This window comes from Lactuca serriola, chromosome 3 (assembly GCF_051521515.1).
Source record: "Lactuca serriola cultivar US96UC23 chromosome 3, Lser_US96UC23_V15, whole genome shotgun sequence".
Classification (NCBI taxonomy): Eukaryota; Viridiplantae; Streptophyta; class Magnoliopsida; order Asterales; family Asteraceae; genus Lactuca; species Lactuca serriola.
This window is the reverse complement of record NC_136410.1, coordinates 1,204,739-1,222,945: the sequence shown is the minus strand read 5'-3', so window position 1 is coordinate 1,222,945 and position 18,207 is coordinate 1,204,739. Positions and strand designations below refer to the sequence as shown.

General features: G+C 36.5%; 1 protein-coding gene across 7 annotated transcripts; it reads right to left on the bottom strand.

Annotated features, from left to right (window-relative positions):
• Positions 1 to 20: 20 nt before the first annotated feature.
• On the bottom strand, positions 21 to 5,592 carry MSH4 (MUTS-like protein 4). Of its 7 annotated transcripts, none has more exons than XM_079028983.1 (24): positions 5,449 to 5,592; positions 4,467 to 4,673; positions 4,352 to 4,396; positions 4,174 to 4,286; positions 3,978 to 4,023; positions 3,763 to 3,809; positions 3,543 to 3,650; positions 3,399 to 3,474; positions 3,261 to 3,333; positions 3,040 to 3,188; positions 2,876 to 2,961; positions 2,654 to 2,793; positions 2,434 to 2,579; positions 2,324 to 2,374; positions 2,169 to 2,232; positions 1,937 to 2,089; positions 1,800 to 1,867; positions 1,642 to 1,700; positions 1,405 to 1,561; positions 1,179 to 1,231; positions 998 to 1,096; positions 773 to 929; positions 567 to 689; positions 21 to 390 (listed from the first exon to the last, which is right to left on the bottom strand). In XM_079028983.1, exons 1-24 carry the CDS (start codon positions 5,512 to 5,514, stop codon positions 226 to 228), a joined length of 2,451 nt encoding a protein of 816 aa, XP_078885109.1. In that variant the 5' UTR covers positions 5,515 to 5,592; the 3' UTR covers positions 21 to 225. The 7 variants fall into 7 exon arrangements, with proteins under 7 accessions (XP_078885109.1, XP_078885110.1, XP_078885113.1 ...); XM_079028984.1 differs by having other exon boundaries at positions 1,937 to 2,083; XM_079028987.1 differs by having other exon boundaries at positions 773 to 887; positions 5,449 to 5,591.
• Positions 5,593 to 18,207: the final 12,615 nt, after the last annotated feature.

Below are 18,207 nucleotides of genomic sequence, written 5' to 3'. Positions count from 1 at the left end.
TCCGTGAATTAGAATATGACTTGATGCTAGAAAAGATTTAGATTGATTGGATGAAGGAGAAAGAAAGCGAATGGGTTATGAGCTTTTACAGCTGAAAAGTACATACATGCATGCTACCGTATTTGTAAGATTGTTTATGTTATGTTATGTAATATGTATAAGAAATCAAAGGGATAGAGATGGTGTTGATACATATATCCAACAAGATATGAGATATCTATCTGTCTATCTAAAATTCTGTAAATTGGTGGTTTTAAGATGTTCAAGTGCTTGTCGGATGGAATCCTCATCTTGGGTGGAATATTTCAAGCATATCAGACGCTGAGCCACTGTATATGCCATCTGAATACCTTCATATGCCTCATAGTTCAACTCCTTTCGCTTCCCTTCCTAACCAACCAACCAGCCAAAAGTTAGCAAGCAAAATTACACATCTCATCATAACCATTTCTAATCCAATTTTTTTTTTTTTTCATTCTAACCTGCCAAAACTAACCTTAATTATAATCCTCCTCTTTCATTTGTTGAAAACCACAAGACAAGAAACCAAGGAAGGAATTGATTACCTTTTTTGTAATCCTTGAAGTGATATTTTTGGCAGTCTCGATAACTGAAGTTGGTAGCCCTGCTACTCCTGCTAATAGAAGCCCATAATGTGGTACATGGCGCCGCCCATCTTTCAGCTCAAACTGTAGTGGAATTCATATCATTATCAACAACATATTAATCTGCTGCTGCTGCTGTTGGTAATACATACATACATTAAGTTTACCTTGAAATCCAAGCGATTGTTTTTTACTTCAACATTGAAGTGAAGAATCTTGACATTTGGATATATGCTGGCTACTTGTGATAGCTTTTCCATATGTGTGGCAAATATTGTGTAACTGAAACCCCATCCCCCAATTAACAAGCAAGTGATGAAGATTCTACTAGGAAAAACCATATAATGAGAATAGCATATGGGATATAAAAATAAAATTAAAATTAAAATTACGGTTTGAGTGATAAGAGTTGTTCACAGCAGCTCCATGCAATTGCAAAACCATCAGAGGAAGATGTAGCCCTCCCAAGCTCATCCATCACAACAAGACTCCTGTCGAACATATACATATGTATGTATCTGTTGAGTAAATTAAGAAGCCCTGATTGTAAATTGTGTAATATAGATATGTTACCTTTCAGAGATATTCTGCAAAATAAAAGCTGTCTCTTTCATCTCTGTCATGAACTGCAAAATCACAGCTTGTTCAATCATCTACACAACTCAGCTTCTAAAGAGATTTATATGAGTAAAGGTGTGTGTGATTAGAAGATGTTAGGATTTGAGAGGTAGGTTGTTTGATTTGTTAGTTTAGTTGTGTCAAGTGAAGTGATGAGTAGGAAAAGAAAAGAAAGGCGTACCGTACTGGAATTTGATTCAAGATTATGGAGTGTGCCCATCCTTGTAAAAACACGATCCACCACTCTTAGGGTTGCAAACCGGGCAGGAATGTAACAACCAATTTGAGCAAGGATCACAATCAGACATATTTGCTGAAGGTATGTACTTTTTCCACTCCTGACCCAAAACAACAAACTTCTACTATTAATATTATTATGAGTGATGACAGTTATAGTTGAGGACAAATAAATCATTACATGTTGGGCCCCATGACAATCACCATGTTTGAAGCCTCTGAAAGAAAGATGTTGTTGGGCTGCAATGCAAATTGAAAATTGAAAATTGAAAATGAAAGAGAGAGAGTGAGAGTGAGAGTCAGAAATAAAGCAGCAACCAACATAGAACTTGTACGTACAACAAAATCAGTGTGCACGCTTTCTAGTATAGGGTGTCTTCCAGCATCAATTGCCAGCGGTCCATTTTCTATCAGTAAAAAAAAAAAAACGGTCATTCTTCCGTTCCAATAACAAAAAAATATACACAAATAATTACCAGTGAAATGAGGCCTGGTGTATCGATCTACAGGCTTGGTTGAAATCATGTGAGCAAATGAATTAACAATCATATCCAATAGGCATAGGATCTCAGCAAGCAAGGTCAGCACCGACACATCCTCCCGAATTGTATCCATTAGTGCTGCTAAGGCTTATGCAGTTATGCTAATCAAGTAAGTATTCCACATCAAACCAAAAATCTCAATCTATACACAATACACTCCACTCACCTTCCAAGCAAACTTGTGTACGCAGATAACATTCTTTCGCTGCAGACTTGTTTCTTGCATTTAACTAACCAACCCCACCCATTTCATTAATGACAAATTAGCAGCAAAGACTCTTTATTGACCAAATAACTACTAATCACAAAAAATATACTCACAGAAGCAAGATCCAGAGTTGAGCAATGTATACTGTTCCCATGCTTGGCAACCTAAAAAAATTGTTTCAAAATCAGAGGAGAACAAATGGTATGCACAATTTACTTGGTACCTGAATGAACTTGGTGGGAAGCTTTCCCTGTGTCTGTATGTCCTTGAGAGGAATATTGAAGTAAAAGCCATGCCTATTGTTGAATGGGATTTTCAAATTCGGAAGCTTATAATCTTCACGATACTTATTTGCAAGGTTGTGTATAGCTGTAAAGACTATGATTATTATTACACATGAATGAATGAATGAATGAAATAGTGATTAGAGATGTATAAACTACCTTGGCTGGTGTCACAGAAGGATCTTCGTGCAATATCAAGAAATCCATCGATCCCGGCCTTCACAGCAAAACACTGCTGTGTCCGCGCAACAAAAGGAACTCTTGCATCAACTACATCCTCATCAATCACCTCCCCGATCCTGACATATTTTACTACTACTTATCAATCAATTTATGATTTATGATTTATGATGTAAAAAAATAAAAAAAGTATGATGTTACCTTTTCCTCATACAAGCATATTTCTCGTTTGCACAAACAGATTTGTATATATTTGCAAGAAGAAAGCTGTTTGCATCTTTCAGTACCTAACACCAGTTACAACTTTAAATTCCTCAAATGTTTTGGAGTTTGAGCATACAAGTTATATATTATATTATATGTACCTTGGAGAGAAATGGCAAGGCATCCAGAGCCGTTTTCAGAATAATAATGTTTCCTATTACAACCTGGCTCTTTCTAGCATTGTCAATGCCCCCCAAGACCTCATTAGTAACTTTCTTCCTCTTGAAGCAGAAGTTACAGAGGACCCTGTCTGAATCAAAACATAAGTACATACATCATGTCATGGTAACTAATAATCATTAATCAATCACCACAGACTAACCAGTTTCTTTTGGAAACTTTTGAAGAGCCTGTGACAGCCCAAAAAACAGCTGTTCATTACTCATTAATTCATCCTGCATCATTTATTTAGTTAATAGATATTGCATACATTTATTGTCAAAAAGAATCACTCACTGACCAGGCAATCAAGTCGAGCTTTGATGGTTTCTATATCTTTCAAAGGTTGCAACAGATTGGCACGAAGAAGTCTAGTCCTGCAACAACAACAACAACAACAAAATAAACACAATTATCTTCCAGTAAATCAATGGCAATGGCATACCCTCCAGCAGTTCTTGTCGACTTGAGAGTCTGGAATAAACTTCTCTTTTTGTTGCTTGTGCCCAAAAGTGTAGAATGCAGTGGCTCTATAATCTCCAGGTTATGTACACTATCAAGCAGATACTTAGTTATAATAAATAATAACCTGATTCTACTTCCATAATCATAATATCCCATCAGGATGATTTATAACATACCGTAAAAGGTTAAAAAAACCCTACCTCGTTGCATCGATATTCATATGGTCAAATGATCCGTTGAAAGTCACCTGAGAGGTGAAAAAAGATGGAAGGAAAGAAGAATCAGTGGAAGTAGAGTGAAAGATATTTTTGACCATTAATAAGTTGAGAGCAATACTGGAAGGTAAATAGGAACTAGCTCACAACAGAACAGCTTCCTCTGTTAAAAGTACATGTGAAAAGAAATAGAGACTTACTAACAATGAATGATTTGTAATGATGATTCCTTTCTCTGCTTCAATCCTGTGTTTGACAAAGCAGTTAACAAATTTTTATTTGGTAGACACTGACAGCTTCATTTAGCATCTCAAATATTTTGGAGGATTAGAATCCCATCTCTTCATTCATTTAGCATCTAAAATGTAATTAAATTAAAAATTAAACAAATGGTACCACTTGATAGTTGCTGCAGCAGCAGCCAAGCAGAGATAATATTGCTTGTAATAAGTATCCAGGCCAAGTGCAGAAGGTTCTTTAGCAGCTAAACTTTTTACCAGCACAGCTCCCTTCAAAAAAACATACCCATTATAGCATATTTCAAACTACTAATGAATGAGAAACAACTGAATACCTTTGTATCATCAAAGCAACCACGATGCATAGTGACCTGCAAAGGCTAGCCCATACTTAGAGTCTTAACTATAAATCAGAAACAACATTTTTACATAGAATAGTAGATATACTACCTTTAGAATTGAGGAATAGAATTTATCAACTAATTCTGATACCCCAACCATGCCATCAGGTGCTGCTAGCTTGTTAGGGGGGACAATAATTGCCATTGGATCATAGAAATGCAGCAGTGTCTTCGTGTTTTGATAGGAGCTGCTAGTTTCAATGTATTCAGACAGGTGAAGTGAAGCCGACCTCAAGTCAAAAGCAGCCACTCCAACCTGATGATAAGATGGATATCTCCAGTTAGGCAAACAATCATCATCAGATGCCCATTTCAGCTAAGCTAAATCCGAATCTCATAGCAGATCACAGAATTCTGAAAACCATGGTTCCAAGGTGTATTTTATCAGTAATAAAATACAAGATTTTGAACAGTATATGAGCAAAAACTGCATGGCCACGCAGAAAATATGTGTCTTTCATGTCTTGATCCATCTAAATCCCCAAACGTCCATGTTTGTAACAGGTTTGTTTATATGAATCAGGTAACGAAAACTATGATCATCAGAGTCCGGAGAGAGATTGGATTTGGAATCTATCCTTCACACATTCTAACGTCTTTTAAGTAACTTAAATAAGTCGATCATCGTATCTCCTTCCCTCCACCCTTTCAATTCTTAATCCAAAAACCACAATTGCCTCTAAATGAGGCCTACACCAGATGCAAAAGTAAAAGGAAACAAAATCTTCATCTCTTACAATTGAAACAACAATAATCATTTCTTTCAGTTGCAATGTTGATCTAAGAAGCAAGCACGAATTCGTCCTACAATGAAAAAAAATAGGAATGAACAAGAAAAGAGTAATAATTGCTCTTAACACCCAGCGATATGTTTTAGGAATTGAGTGACAATTAACGAATAACGATAACTTCGTCATATACCATGCCCTAATCCCAATGCAGAACCAAGTACGTATACATACAAATATCTATATATACCGATTCACAGACACAAAACACATATATAGGGAATGAGAGCTAAGCAGCGATACCTCCTTAGCTCGATTCTCTATGAGTCCAATGACGAAGCTTGATCGCTCTCCCGTGTCATCTTCCATTTCCACTTCTCTGAAAGAAAACCCCAACCGTAAAAGTAACTTTGATAGTATTATTTTTGTTTTCTGTCAATGCGCGCCTATTTTAATCGTTGGAGGAGGCTGTAATTACTTGTATCTCCATCGAAGGACGATGCATTAATAGCGTGTACCTCGATGTTTGACTTTCAAAGGTTCTGCTCAAAAGGAAAAAACAGAAAAAAAAAAAAAAAAAAAAAAAAACATTGACCGCATTTCAATGCTAGTTAAAAATCATAAATAAATAAAAAAACCTTTTTTTCACACGTTTTTATTTACCATTAATTAGTGATAATTTTGAATTAAAATTTTTTCATGTAATTTTATAGGTTTTTTTATTTTATTAAATTTTATATAATATATTTTAATATAATAATTGCAATAAATCAATTATAATAAATAAAAATTCATTTTGACACATCAACTATAATAAATGAAGATTCATTTTGACACATGTCAATCTATCATAAATTTTGACATTTGTCATTTTATGATATTTTTGAAATTAAATAATATTCACATGTCAGTTTTAGGTTTTTCTAATTTTTAAAATTTAAAAATCACATAATACTTATATATGCAAAGTATTAAATATAATAAATATGATAGTAATTGTAATTGATATGTTTTTTCTTTTCTTATTTTAAAATTTTATTAAAAAAATACTTAATGTTTACATTTTAATATTTAATTTTTTTTAATCAACCCGTGTAATACACGGGATTTACACCTAGTATAATATTCCATCCGTCCCAAAATTATTGTCCACGTTTGAGTTTTTGAGTATCTTTTGTTCAACTTTGACCTTAAATAATTTACTTTTTGTTATATAATTTTTTATGCAAGATATATAAATAGATTATTTTTTAAATGTGTTATCATTGTTATAAGTTTCATCAAAAAATATATAACACAAATAAAGTTATTGATGATCAAAGTTGACATGTAAAAACTTTAAAAGTCAAATGTGGACAATAATTTTGGGATAGAGGGAGTACATAAATGGATATCAATTTCATTAATGAACTTACCTTTTAATTTTTAAAACTTTAAATTAAAGTTTATTAGTTTCTTTTGTTTATTTATTTAAATTATTTGTTTAAATTTAAAAGATAAAAAAACATTTCAATTTTAATATGTGACAACCCGAAATCTTCATTCGGTAAAACCCTAGAGTCAATCATTTCAAATTATAAGTCAAGTTCACTCTTATTTGTTTTTAGAAAATTTAAAGTTCGTTTGATTATTTTAATAATTAATCTTTAAACGAACGGGTGAAAGGATGTGCCGACTCGAGTCTTGAAATTTCAAAACCGCAAATACCACGTAACTTAGAAGTTCACGGCCAAACTTTTATGTTTGGGCCGTAAACTCCCCTAAAAAGCGTAAACTCATGCCTTAAGCATGAGTTTACTCCCCAAAGTGCCTCATTCTTTCTTACAATCTCAAGAGTAAACTCCAAAAACTCTCTCAAGTATCATCCAAGTTTTTGTTCAATATCTTCAATCTAGTAAGTGTTTCTATTCCTTTCAAGTTAGTATATCACTTAATCTAGTGATTGTACATCTTTTCATCCATCCATTTATGTGTTTTGACTAGATTTCCAAAAACACCAAGAACACACACTAGTGTTCTTGGGCCCTTAGCACATTTCGAGCTTCTAACTTGTAAATGCTTCTATCCTAGAGTCTTACAAGCTTTGTTACACTTCTATACATCTAGAAATAGTCCAAGAACACAAAGATCAAAGGTGTTTACGGTCCAAGAACACCTTGGACCGTAAACCCTATTTAGGGTGCCAAAGTGTGCTTTATCTTATCCTAAGCCTTGGGTATTAACTTAGAATCCTTCTTTGATGTGTTTAGCACATGAAAACCACCAAAATCCCTCATTTATACGTGTTTACAGTTTGGGGATCTCCCAAAACCGTAAACACCCCAAAGAGGTGTAAAAATGGCCCTAGTCCCTTCACAAGCTTAGGAAACTAGTCTAGATTTATTCCTTGTTATGCTTGGGACTTGAAAACATCAAAATACCTTAGTCCATAAGACTTTACGGTATTAAAATCATGGAGAAATGGTCCATGGACCGTAAACTCCATTTAGGAGTGTATTGATGCCACAAAACACTTCCTAATGCTTAAACATGAAGTAGGAATGCTTGGATTAGCTTAGAAGGCTTCAAACAACAAATGGTCACAAAGAGGGTGAGCTTACGACCGTAAACCCAAGGGTTTACAACCGTAAACCCTTTTGATTAAGACCACAAAACCGTAAACTCTCTAATGGAGTTTTCCTTGAACCCCAAACACACTAGCCTTTCCCTACAACACTTAGATGCAATCCTTGAGACTTATAACACTTGTATAAGGTGTTTAGCATGTCCTAGGGTGTCTTGACTTTGTTTATTAGTTGTTTAAAGACTAATTGGATACATATATGTAATATTATATGTGAACTAGGATCATAGAGTGTGTTCAAGTCTTCACTTGACACCTAGCATCCTATTTCAGTCCGTTCATCCCAACCACTTGCTACAGGTGAGTTCATACCCCTTAATCAATGTTTTAAATTTTTTTAAATGTTTTTATGGGGGGGTACAAGTAGAATCATGCTAGTTATTATATCAATCACATGTGATTAATAAGCAACATTCAAATGATTTACTACTCATTAGCTGTTTTACCAAACATATTACTTCAAATGACTTTCCAAAACATTTTTACTAGTTTACAAATCTTTATCAAACTGTCTTACATACTTAATGTTTCTCTTCAAAACTTTGTTACAATTGTGTTTCCAAAACAAAGGATTCATTATACTTTAAACTGTTCTTATCAAATAAACTGTTTTCAAACTGTTTTACAAACTGACATCAAGTCACCTTTTCTTAGTTCTTAAACTCTTCAAAGGTTTTACAAAACTTCTTTTATACTTTTATATTGTCAATTGCATGCCTAGATATGTATAGTTATATAAGTAATGTTTGATGGGCTTAGGAAGGCTAACCCGCCTTATTTCCTTTTCCCCGTTGGGATGTGGTCTGGTAGGGTATCGAGTATCCGTTCGAAGGTCGCTTAACTATTAGTTATATATCATGTGTACATATATAGTCATAAAGGTTCTTCCAGTCAATTCAAGACCCTTGGGTAGCAAGGGTATACTTTCATGTTCATACATACAAGTTATATTACTAGTAAACTACAATAGGCGTAGTTTAGGATTTTACTAATACTAATACTAGAACAATGAATCATACAAAGAGTCAGTTCATACATGAGTCATAATACATAGTGATGAGAAACAAACATAATACATAGTGATGAGAAACAAACATAATACATAGTGAAGAGAAACAAACATAATACATAGTGATGAGAAACAAACATAATATATAGTGATGAGAAACAAACATACAGGCTAGACAGAGGAAGAAAACACAATACAGCTAGCACATACATTACATATACATTACATTCAGTTATGTGAGCCATTAAACGGGTCATGGCACTACCTGTCATGACCGTTTTTGTGTCCAGAATCTCCTTAATTGGGGAGCGTATGAGTTTGCGTATAGATCTATACTGGATTGACTATCCTACACCTTGTTGCTCGCTACAGTGGGACTTGCAAGTCTACGGGTGCCAAATGTCATTTCTTACGGCGTCTTACATCGTCGTTTTACTATTGAGTCGGTAGCAGGATACAGGCCGATCACATGTTACTTTAAATTTCAATTGGTTTAAGGTAGTTAGTACAACAATAGTCACTTATTATAAAACTACAGTACATTATTATTTCCCCATTACATTCACTTCATGAACATTCACACGATGCACGGTAATGTAAATACTATATTTTGGTTAATGATAGTTAGATTTGGGAAAATACACACTCTTACAATAGACACAGTTAGATACTAGATGCCTTGGTAGAAGGCTACTTTCAGTAGGAAGCATAGGGTTTTCTAGGTTATTCAAAACTTTTACATACAAATACTTACAATTATAGTTTTACAAATACTTACAGTTCATATACATACAAATACTTACATTTCACATACATACAAATACTTACATTTCACATACAAACAAATACATACATACAAATTAAGACACTAAAATACTTATGATCTCACCAGCTTTAAAGCTGATACTCTCTTTCAAAATAACTTGTATCCTCAGGTCAACAGTAGACAGGTACTGATGCAAGGTTTAGAGAAGATGGTGCTCGTTCAAGACTCATCTTTCATTTTGATTTATACTTTAGTGTTTATTATAATTTGACAGAACACACTTGTATTAAAATTATATTATTAATGCAATGGATAATGTTGTTGCTTGTTTACTACTTTTCATTGTTGTGATACTGTACATGACGTCCTCCGCCCCATAACGTTTCCGCCGTTCTCGGTTTTGGGGTGTGATACATTATTTTTCTTATTTTCTTATAAATTCAAAGTTCTCAATTATTTAGACCTTCATATTTAACTTTTTTTTTTAAATTAACTCATGTAATACATGAGTTTCACAACTAGTTTACCAAATATCAAATAGTATAAAATATTGGTTGTTACATAATCTTAGTTTTTATTTTTTTAATTATATTTATATACAATTTTTTGTAGTTTTTATTTTTAATTTATTTATTTTATATCATTTTTATCTTCTGATTAAGAGAAAAATGACCATAATAACCATTTTTCGAAGTTTTTACAACAAAATAGTCACAAAAATACAAAATGATCAAATTTACTTTTCATAGACTACCATTCGCAAACATGTAGACAACATGCAAAAAAAAAATTTCAACTCTTTGTAAGTTACCATTATGATTGGGAGAACCCCAAATGATATATGATTATTGTTGTTTGGTTTGTACACGAAAGCAAAATGTTTTTTTTAGATTTTTATAGGGTACCTTTGTGATTGAGAGACCTCAAATGGTATGATGATTGTTATGAAGTTTATATACAAAAACTATGGATTTTTTTTTCATAATTTTCACCGAGTAGCCTACTTTGAAGTTACATATGTATTATTCCAAACATCCAAAATTATGAGTGTAATATGTCTGTGGAAATCTCTTGTTACAAAAAACATAATAAAATACAACTCAAGTGGAGTTCGTATACAAAACTTCTAAATTATGAAATTAGTTTTTTTTTCATATTTTCACCAACTAGGCTATTTTAGAGAGCTAAAAAATGTATGACTTCTCGACATTTTAATTTTGAGTGTAATATGTCCCTTGAAAACTCTTGCTATGAAGAAAGCAATAAAAAAAGAACTTAAAAAATCCGTATAAAAAAGTTATGAATGTTTGAATTTACAAGTAAGAATTTTTTTTTGCAGGTACCTACGCAAAATATATATTTCCGCATGTAGCCCACCTACAAAAATTGTGGTTATTTTGGGTATTTTTTTTCTTGGCTATTTTATGGAAAAAGCTTTGGAAAAAAACTATTATTGTCATTTTCTCTTTAATTAAATCAATATAATTATAATATATATTAAAAACAAAGTTCTTATGGACAGTGAATTGATTTTAGAGTTTTGTCACCCTACTTTTATATTTTGGTAGCATAGGCCCAACGTACTCAGCTTGTACGCTTGACGTACACGAGCATTGACCAAAATGCGAGCCGACTGACCTTGTATGCGCGGCGTACCTGGGTTACACCCAACGTACGCAACTGACCCCTTTTCCTTCTTACTAAGTGTAACATCCCAAAATTCAAGACCAAAAATTTCATTTTAATTAAGTTATTATAAAACCAACAGTATAAGAAAAAACATTCATAATAACATCCCATGTCAAAACCAAAGTGTTAATAATCAAAACATGTTATCATAAAACAATATCATAGTGTAATCCCAAATATCTCATGTGCGGAAAACATAGTGTGATGCACTACGATCGCCTGCTCATTTCCTTTGAAAACAAAGTACTTGAAACCAAAACTGAAAACCGTAAGCACGAAGCATATTGAGTTCCCTCATCATACCACATACCGTATATAACACATACTGTGAGGCATATCTGGGTGTCCGACCTACCCCTTCGGTTTTTTTCGACCGGTAACCGCCTAGCATATCTGGTGTTGGCCTACCCCTTCGGTCTCTTTCAACCGGTAACCGGGGACTATTTCCCCCCTAATACTACCATGTAATATCCTAACATATACACATAAATCACATATTGCCTAGCATATCTGGGTGCTGGTTTACCCCTTCGGTCTCTTTCAACCGGTAGTCAGGGACTATTTCACCCCTACCATTACCACATAATAACATAACATGCTAACACATAAAACATAACAGATAGTGGAAAACCGGACAATTATCTCAAACATAATCACCTACTGGTGGGTCGGCATTGGTGCCTTAGAACCACCTCTACTGGAAAGTAACTGTAACGCTCTGTTCCGAATTGACTTCTAGTTTAAGGTTGTGGGCCGAAGGTTGGTCTACATAAGGAGTATGGCTCTATAGAAGGTAATATCTAGGCTCATTTGGGTGCAGGTGATGTATTAGAGGTGTTTCTGGTGTTCGGGTTGTGTTTTGGAGCTTAGGGGTAATTTGGTAAAGTGTCAGTTCGGACTTTTGTGGATAATGGATTTTTGTTCGGAAGGTCTTAAGGAAAGTTTGAGATGTTAGAAGTGTAGAGCTTCTTGTCACCTTTCCGTGGATATAAGGATCGTTGAAAACGGATTTATAACGAAGAAGTTATGGCTTCCGGAAGTTTAGTAGTTTCAGGCTTAGCCGAGTACGCTATGCGTACACAAGGAGTACGCTGGGCGTACATTGGGTTACGCTGGGCGTAATGACTAGGAGTGGTCGCGAAGGTTCTCTGGAGTACGTTGGGCGTACCAGAATTACGTTGGGCGTAATTCCATCAGATCAGAACCCTATTTTAGGGTCTTGGACCCTATTTAAACACCTTATTTCATAACTAAACCCTAACATCTTCAGCCTCCACCCCTCTAAACATTAGAAATCGTCATATAGCATCCATGGTGGCATTTTGAGCTTATGGAGTCCATTTTTGGGGTGTTTAACCCATTTTCAAGAAGTTGGAGTTTGATGCAAGGATGGGAATCATGGAGGAGCTTATGGATCTGGCTTTTAGGACTCATTCTCAGCTTAATGAAGGTATAAAGCTCTGAACTTGACCATTGAATGCTTAGATCTACTATGTTGAGTTTTTGGATCTTTTGGTCCCAAGAATGGAGCTTTATGGTTCCAAATCCGTTTTTAGGCTTGGGGTTGCCACCCTTGATGTTATTTGAGTCCCTAAGGCAGAAAGTTGCCATCTTGATGGTCTTAATGGATTCATACTTGAGTTATGGTGACTTTTGTGGAAGTAGAATGCCATTTTTGGAGTTTAGGTTTGTTTGGGGCATGCAAGGTCACCAAGTCAGTGACTTTATGGGTTTAGATGTTAAGTATAGCTCAGATTTGTAATTTGGACTTGTTGGATCATGTATTAAGCACTTAATGGATGTTTGATATGTGTATTTATATATATATTTTTATGCACTTTATCTTAATATTTGGGCCTTATTTATTCTCTTTTAGAACTAAAAAGTACTTATAATGCTTTGAATTATGTTTTGCAGCTATTCGTTGGCAATAAAGCACAAAAGAAAAGACTGAAGCGGAAACCGGACTTAGAAGCTAAAAGAAATTAAAAATGTTGAAGGAGTGATTACGCCCCGCGTAACTTAAGGGTACGCGCCGCGTACTGGTTGGCCTCGGATATGTTCAATCGCGTAGTGATCCTGAGTACGCCCCGCGTAATCCGACTTACGCCCAGCGTACGTAAGTCGGCTACAAAGGTTATAAAAGTCGATTTTCAGCTAACCAGGAGGGGGAATTCGACTTCCAACTTAGTTTAGTCGATATTAAACTTCTGTTAAGCCGTTTTGAGGGTTTAGAAGGCGGCCGGAAGGCCGTTAAGCTAACGGGAGCGGAGATCGGAAGGGTTGGAGAGCGGATACATGTCGGTAATCATATGGATTGTTAATGTGACCATGTTTAGCATTCCATTGTGGTACTTTCCTATATTTAGTTTCTAATTTGGGTGTAAAAACCTTTTACTTTGTGTTTATGATTGAATGAAGCTTTGATTATTAGACTAATTGCTATATTGAATTGTTTGTTTATGTTTAATTTATCTTGCCAAGCTTGTTAAAAGACCCTTATGTGTTAATGATGATTATTTTCTGTTAATTGTTAAGTGAATTAAGTTGCATGAACATCTGCTTGATTTGCTTGTCTCTTATGATTTTTGATGACCATCGAGATTATAAGTCTAGAAATAACGAATGTGAAACTAGGATTAACTTGAGAATAAGTAAGTTAATGTGTGAGCCTTGTTTGATGACCATCAACAAGAGGTTAAATTGAATTAATAATTCGATTAACTATATTTACAAGTCTTGCTTGATACGAACTGAACACTAGGAAGCATGTTAGTTTAACCAACTGATCACTGTTTGAATTGACGTGTTTTCTAAAGGATTAGTTATAGTGAACACGAATCTAATCATTTTAGGAATCGGTGAACATGAATAAATGAATTTGTGTATGCAATTGTCTATGTTTTTAAGGTGTAATTTATCTAAACCAAAGTACCTGAAGAGATGTGCTTTCCTGTTAGTTTATCGACAGTTGTTAATTGTTAGTTTGAGATTTATTAAACCATTTTCTTTATTATTTTCGTGTGACCTGTAACCTATAATCAAATATATTAAATTAATCCACCGTTCCCTGTGATCGACACCCGACTTACCTAAGCTATACTGTAATCTGACTAGGTACACTGCCTATAAGTGCATAGTTAGTCTAAGTTTGTTAGGTTATAAATATTAAAATTAGTGGGTACTTTCGTGCACATCAATGTTGTGCATGAGCTACTTGTACATTGGGCGTACTATGTAGTACGCTGCACGTACAGTCCATTTGCTCAGTACGCTAAGCGTACAGAAGAGGTATGATGGGCGTACGTTCTCAGAAGGACTTGGGCCTTTGTGGACTTCGGACCTTTAGGCCCTAGTGGTTTTGGGCTTGGATTTGTTGATAGTTGGGCCTAAATGCATCATTCGGCCAATAATGGAATAGATGGGCCTATTGGGACTTGTGGCCCAATATAGAAATGGACTTCACATTTGTGGGCCTCGGTTTGTGCCAATTATTGGACTAGGTTGCTGTGGGCCTTCGTGGGCCATTTGGGTCAGGATTATTGACTAAGGAACGTATTGGGATTTAATATAAGGTCCATTGGAAAGTTTTGGGCCCAATTTGGAAAATTGGCCCATTGATGGTTTTATGGACATTATAATGTTGGGCCTTTGTTTTGGGTTTGGACCCTTAGTTGTGGATCATATTGGGCCAGGGGTAAAATGGTCATTTTTTCCCATGCTTGGATTAAGAATTATGGTATGGGGCCTAATTGCTAACTTGGGAGTATTGATTGGTAGTGGCAGCTCGGGAAGTAGGCGGGACAGTATCTAGGGATATGTTCAGGAAGCTTCTGCATTCGAGGTGAGTCTTCTCACCATACCAATGGGTCTAAGGCACCAAGGCCGGCCCATTTTATGTTATGTGGTACACTAGCTATAGTAGAGATATGTGGTACGATAGTTAGCTTTATGCTAAGTGGTATGCTAGTGATTATATGATATGTGTTATGCTAGTTGTCTTTGTGATACTTGCATGGAAGACCCCGGGGGAGCCTGTGGCATTGGATGTAATACCATGTGGGGTAGCCCATGGCAGTCCTAGGTAAAGACCATGTGGGGTAGCCCATGGCATTGGATGTAAGACCATGTGGGGTAGCCCATGGCAGTCCTAGGTAAAGACCATGTGGGGTAGCCCATGGGATTGGAAGTAAGACCATGTGGGGTAGCCCATGGCTTTCCTAGGTTTTATGTATGCATGGATTATGTGATGCAGGTAGCTTTTATAGCTAACAGGATATGTGTTATGTGGATTGTGTGTATGGTATGCTCTGGGAAACTCACTAAGCTTCGTGCTTACAGGTTTTGTTTATTGTTTCAGGTATCATCGTTTTAGAAAGGAAGGGCTCGGATTGATCGCAGTTCACACACCTATGATTTCCGCAATGAATGATTTTGGGATGAACTCTGATAAATGTTTTACTTAATGATGATTTGAAATGTTTGGAATAAATGATATCTATTTTTGGGTTATATTAAAAATGAAATTTTTATCCTTGATTTTTGGGTCGTTACATGTTGGTATCAGAGCCTTGGTTTGAGGGATTCAGACACACTTTCGGGTGTTTTGGAACTCAAACTGAGGATCTGTAAAGCTTTCAAAAGAAAAATGTTTTAAGTGAAGAATTTCTAATACAAGAAAGGGTGTGGTGCATGCAATCGACCGAGCTCGAGTAAGTTTCCCCAGAATACCCATAATTGTTATCTGTTATGATTTGATCATGACTCTGTGAATCGCATGCTAGTTAGGGCTAGGAGAGATGCTTGCATATATTTTATGAGCTGGTAGACTTGCATGCTAGTGCTGATTAGTCAACAACAGGTTGGCCTGATATGTGGCGCTTGTAGCCATGAGGATATTGGATGTCATGCTGGAATGAGAATGATAATTGGTATTTTGTAACTGCAATGTGTATGTTTTGAAAATTGTATACGGTTAGGATCTTATAGCCTTAGAATAGCTGATTTGATCTTATTTCCTATGTTCTTAGGGTAGATTCTATTATTCGACAGTTTATTAGATCCTGTTCTGTGTATAATTTGCATGCATAAGGCAGCCGAGAATGAGGATGAATGGAAGTGGACAGCATGGGTTGTGGTACGTGGTGTGATTTTCTGATGATAGCTTCGCAGGTTGGAGACTACCATAGGGAGAGCCTAGGATGAGATTAGTGACAGATGTTACCTGGTTGCAGATTGGATGTGAGGATAGACTGACTTGTCTAGTGTATGCTGGTTAGATTTACCGATTACCTGAATGCTGCTCGCTTTGTGCTTTGTAGGACTCTTATTAATGTGAGTTATCTATCAGGTGAATATACCAAGTCACATGTAGCACAAAATGGATAATCTCAAAGTGATGGACTTGACCCTATTGCGCAGCTCTTGTATGAGTCCAACCGTTCTAAGGATGGGTCTTTTACTTGAAGGATTATTTGATCTCTGCTACATGTGGATATATTCATAAGGTAGCTAGTTGACAATAATGGGAATCTTTCAGCAGCTGAGGGTCAGGCGAGGTTGGGAACCTAGGAATGCGTAGGATATGCTCTAGTGAGCTTAGTGGGGCAGTTGGGTGAATTTGGGAACCTAGGGGGACCCTAGGAGGTGCTACGGTAGAGATTGTTATGCTGTTTAGCAGACAGTTAGTGTATCGGTGAAGTAAGCGACTTAGAGGATTCAGGAGGAGTGCTGAGGAAAGTATGGATATATGTGGAAGGTAGTATTGAGCCCATACTACTGAAAGCACATGATCCATACTCGAATAGGTGAGAGTCATGGAGAATATAAGAAGCTTATGGGAAGGAGAATTCTTGGTTATGCCTTGATCGTGGGAATAGTTGCTTTGCAGAATGAGGATGAGCACACGTGAGTGGGATCAGGGTGTGGTCTTAGCTCCGGTGGTGAGCCAGCTAGTGGAAGGACTGCTAGGATTTCGAGTTCGCCTTAGATCTCTTGTATCAGGCGGCAAGGGTTGATTATGCAATCTATTTCCCATTCGGGTTTGGAGACCAAGTCTCAGGGATAGTTTGTAGCCACATTTAGGGCAGAGATTGCTCAAGCTATTGCAGTATAGCCAGGACAATTGAGCTAGTAAGGGGATCAGGGTGCAAGACCCTGAATGATATGGACCTCAAAGTTGAGGACAGAAGATGGATTAGGAGTAACTCAGGCGAATTGATTGGAGGGTCTCGAGCGGAGACCCAAGAGTTTGGATCAAGTTTCGAGAGGCCAGTAGGGTTGGATCCAGCGCGACGCTCGTAGGATTTGCGCGGTGAAGTTTCGTTTCAAGGGTGTGGGTTGTCATTGGGATCGGAATGAGGTGCTACATTATGTTCTCAGGGTGGTCGGGGTACCATAAGAGGAGGAGGAGGTCAGGAACCCTTCCGATGTTGTGGTTATGCTATCTTCGGCCATTTTCGGTGGGTATCAGGTAATTGTATCGCTTGGGAATCATGATGAGTTGGATCCCGGGTCGGATTTCTGCTATTGTATGGGATAGCAAGGGTTTACAGATTCCTTTCAACATGACGAGGAATCTTGAGGGATCCTCGGGCGGATGTACCTCGCGGAGCAGATTCCGCGTATACTGTGATTGCTTCGAGTCGTTGTTAGAATCTATTTAGTGATATGGGTTGCCACAGGTGTAGCAAGTTTGGCCACGTCTTCAGGGATTGCCCATAAGGAGTAAGCCCGTTATATTTTCGTTGTCTTCAGGTGGACGACAAGGAGGTCGATCGTCTGACGGTCAGGGAGGAGCAGTGAGTACACTTGCTCCAGTCATTTTCGGGGTTGGTCCAAGTGCTTGAGCGAGAGAGTTATGTCTAGTTTTCAGTAGCCTTGGTATTTATGTTTGGAAGAGCCATCGGGATTGCCGGGGGAAGTGAGAGTTGTCGTTGAGGTTTTAGTTAGACTATCCGTTCGTTGGACTCCGAG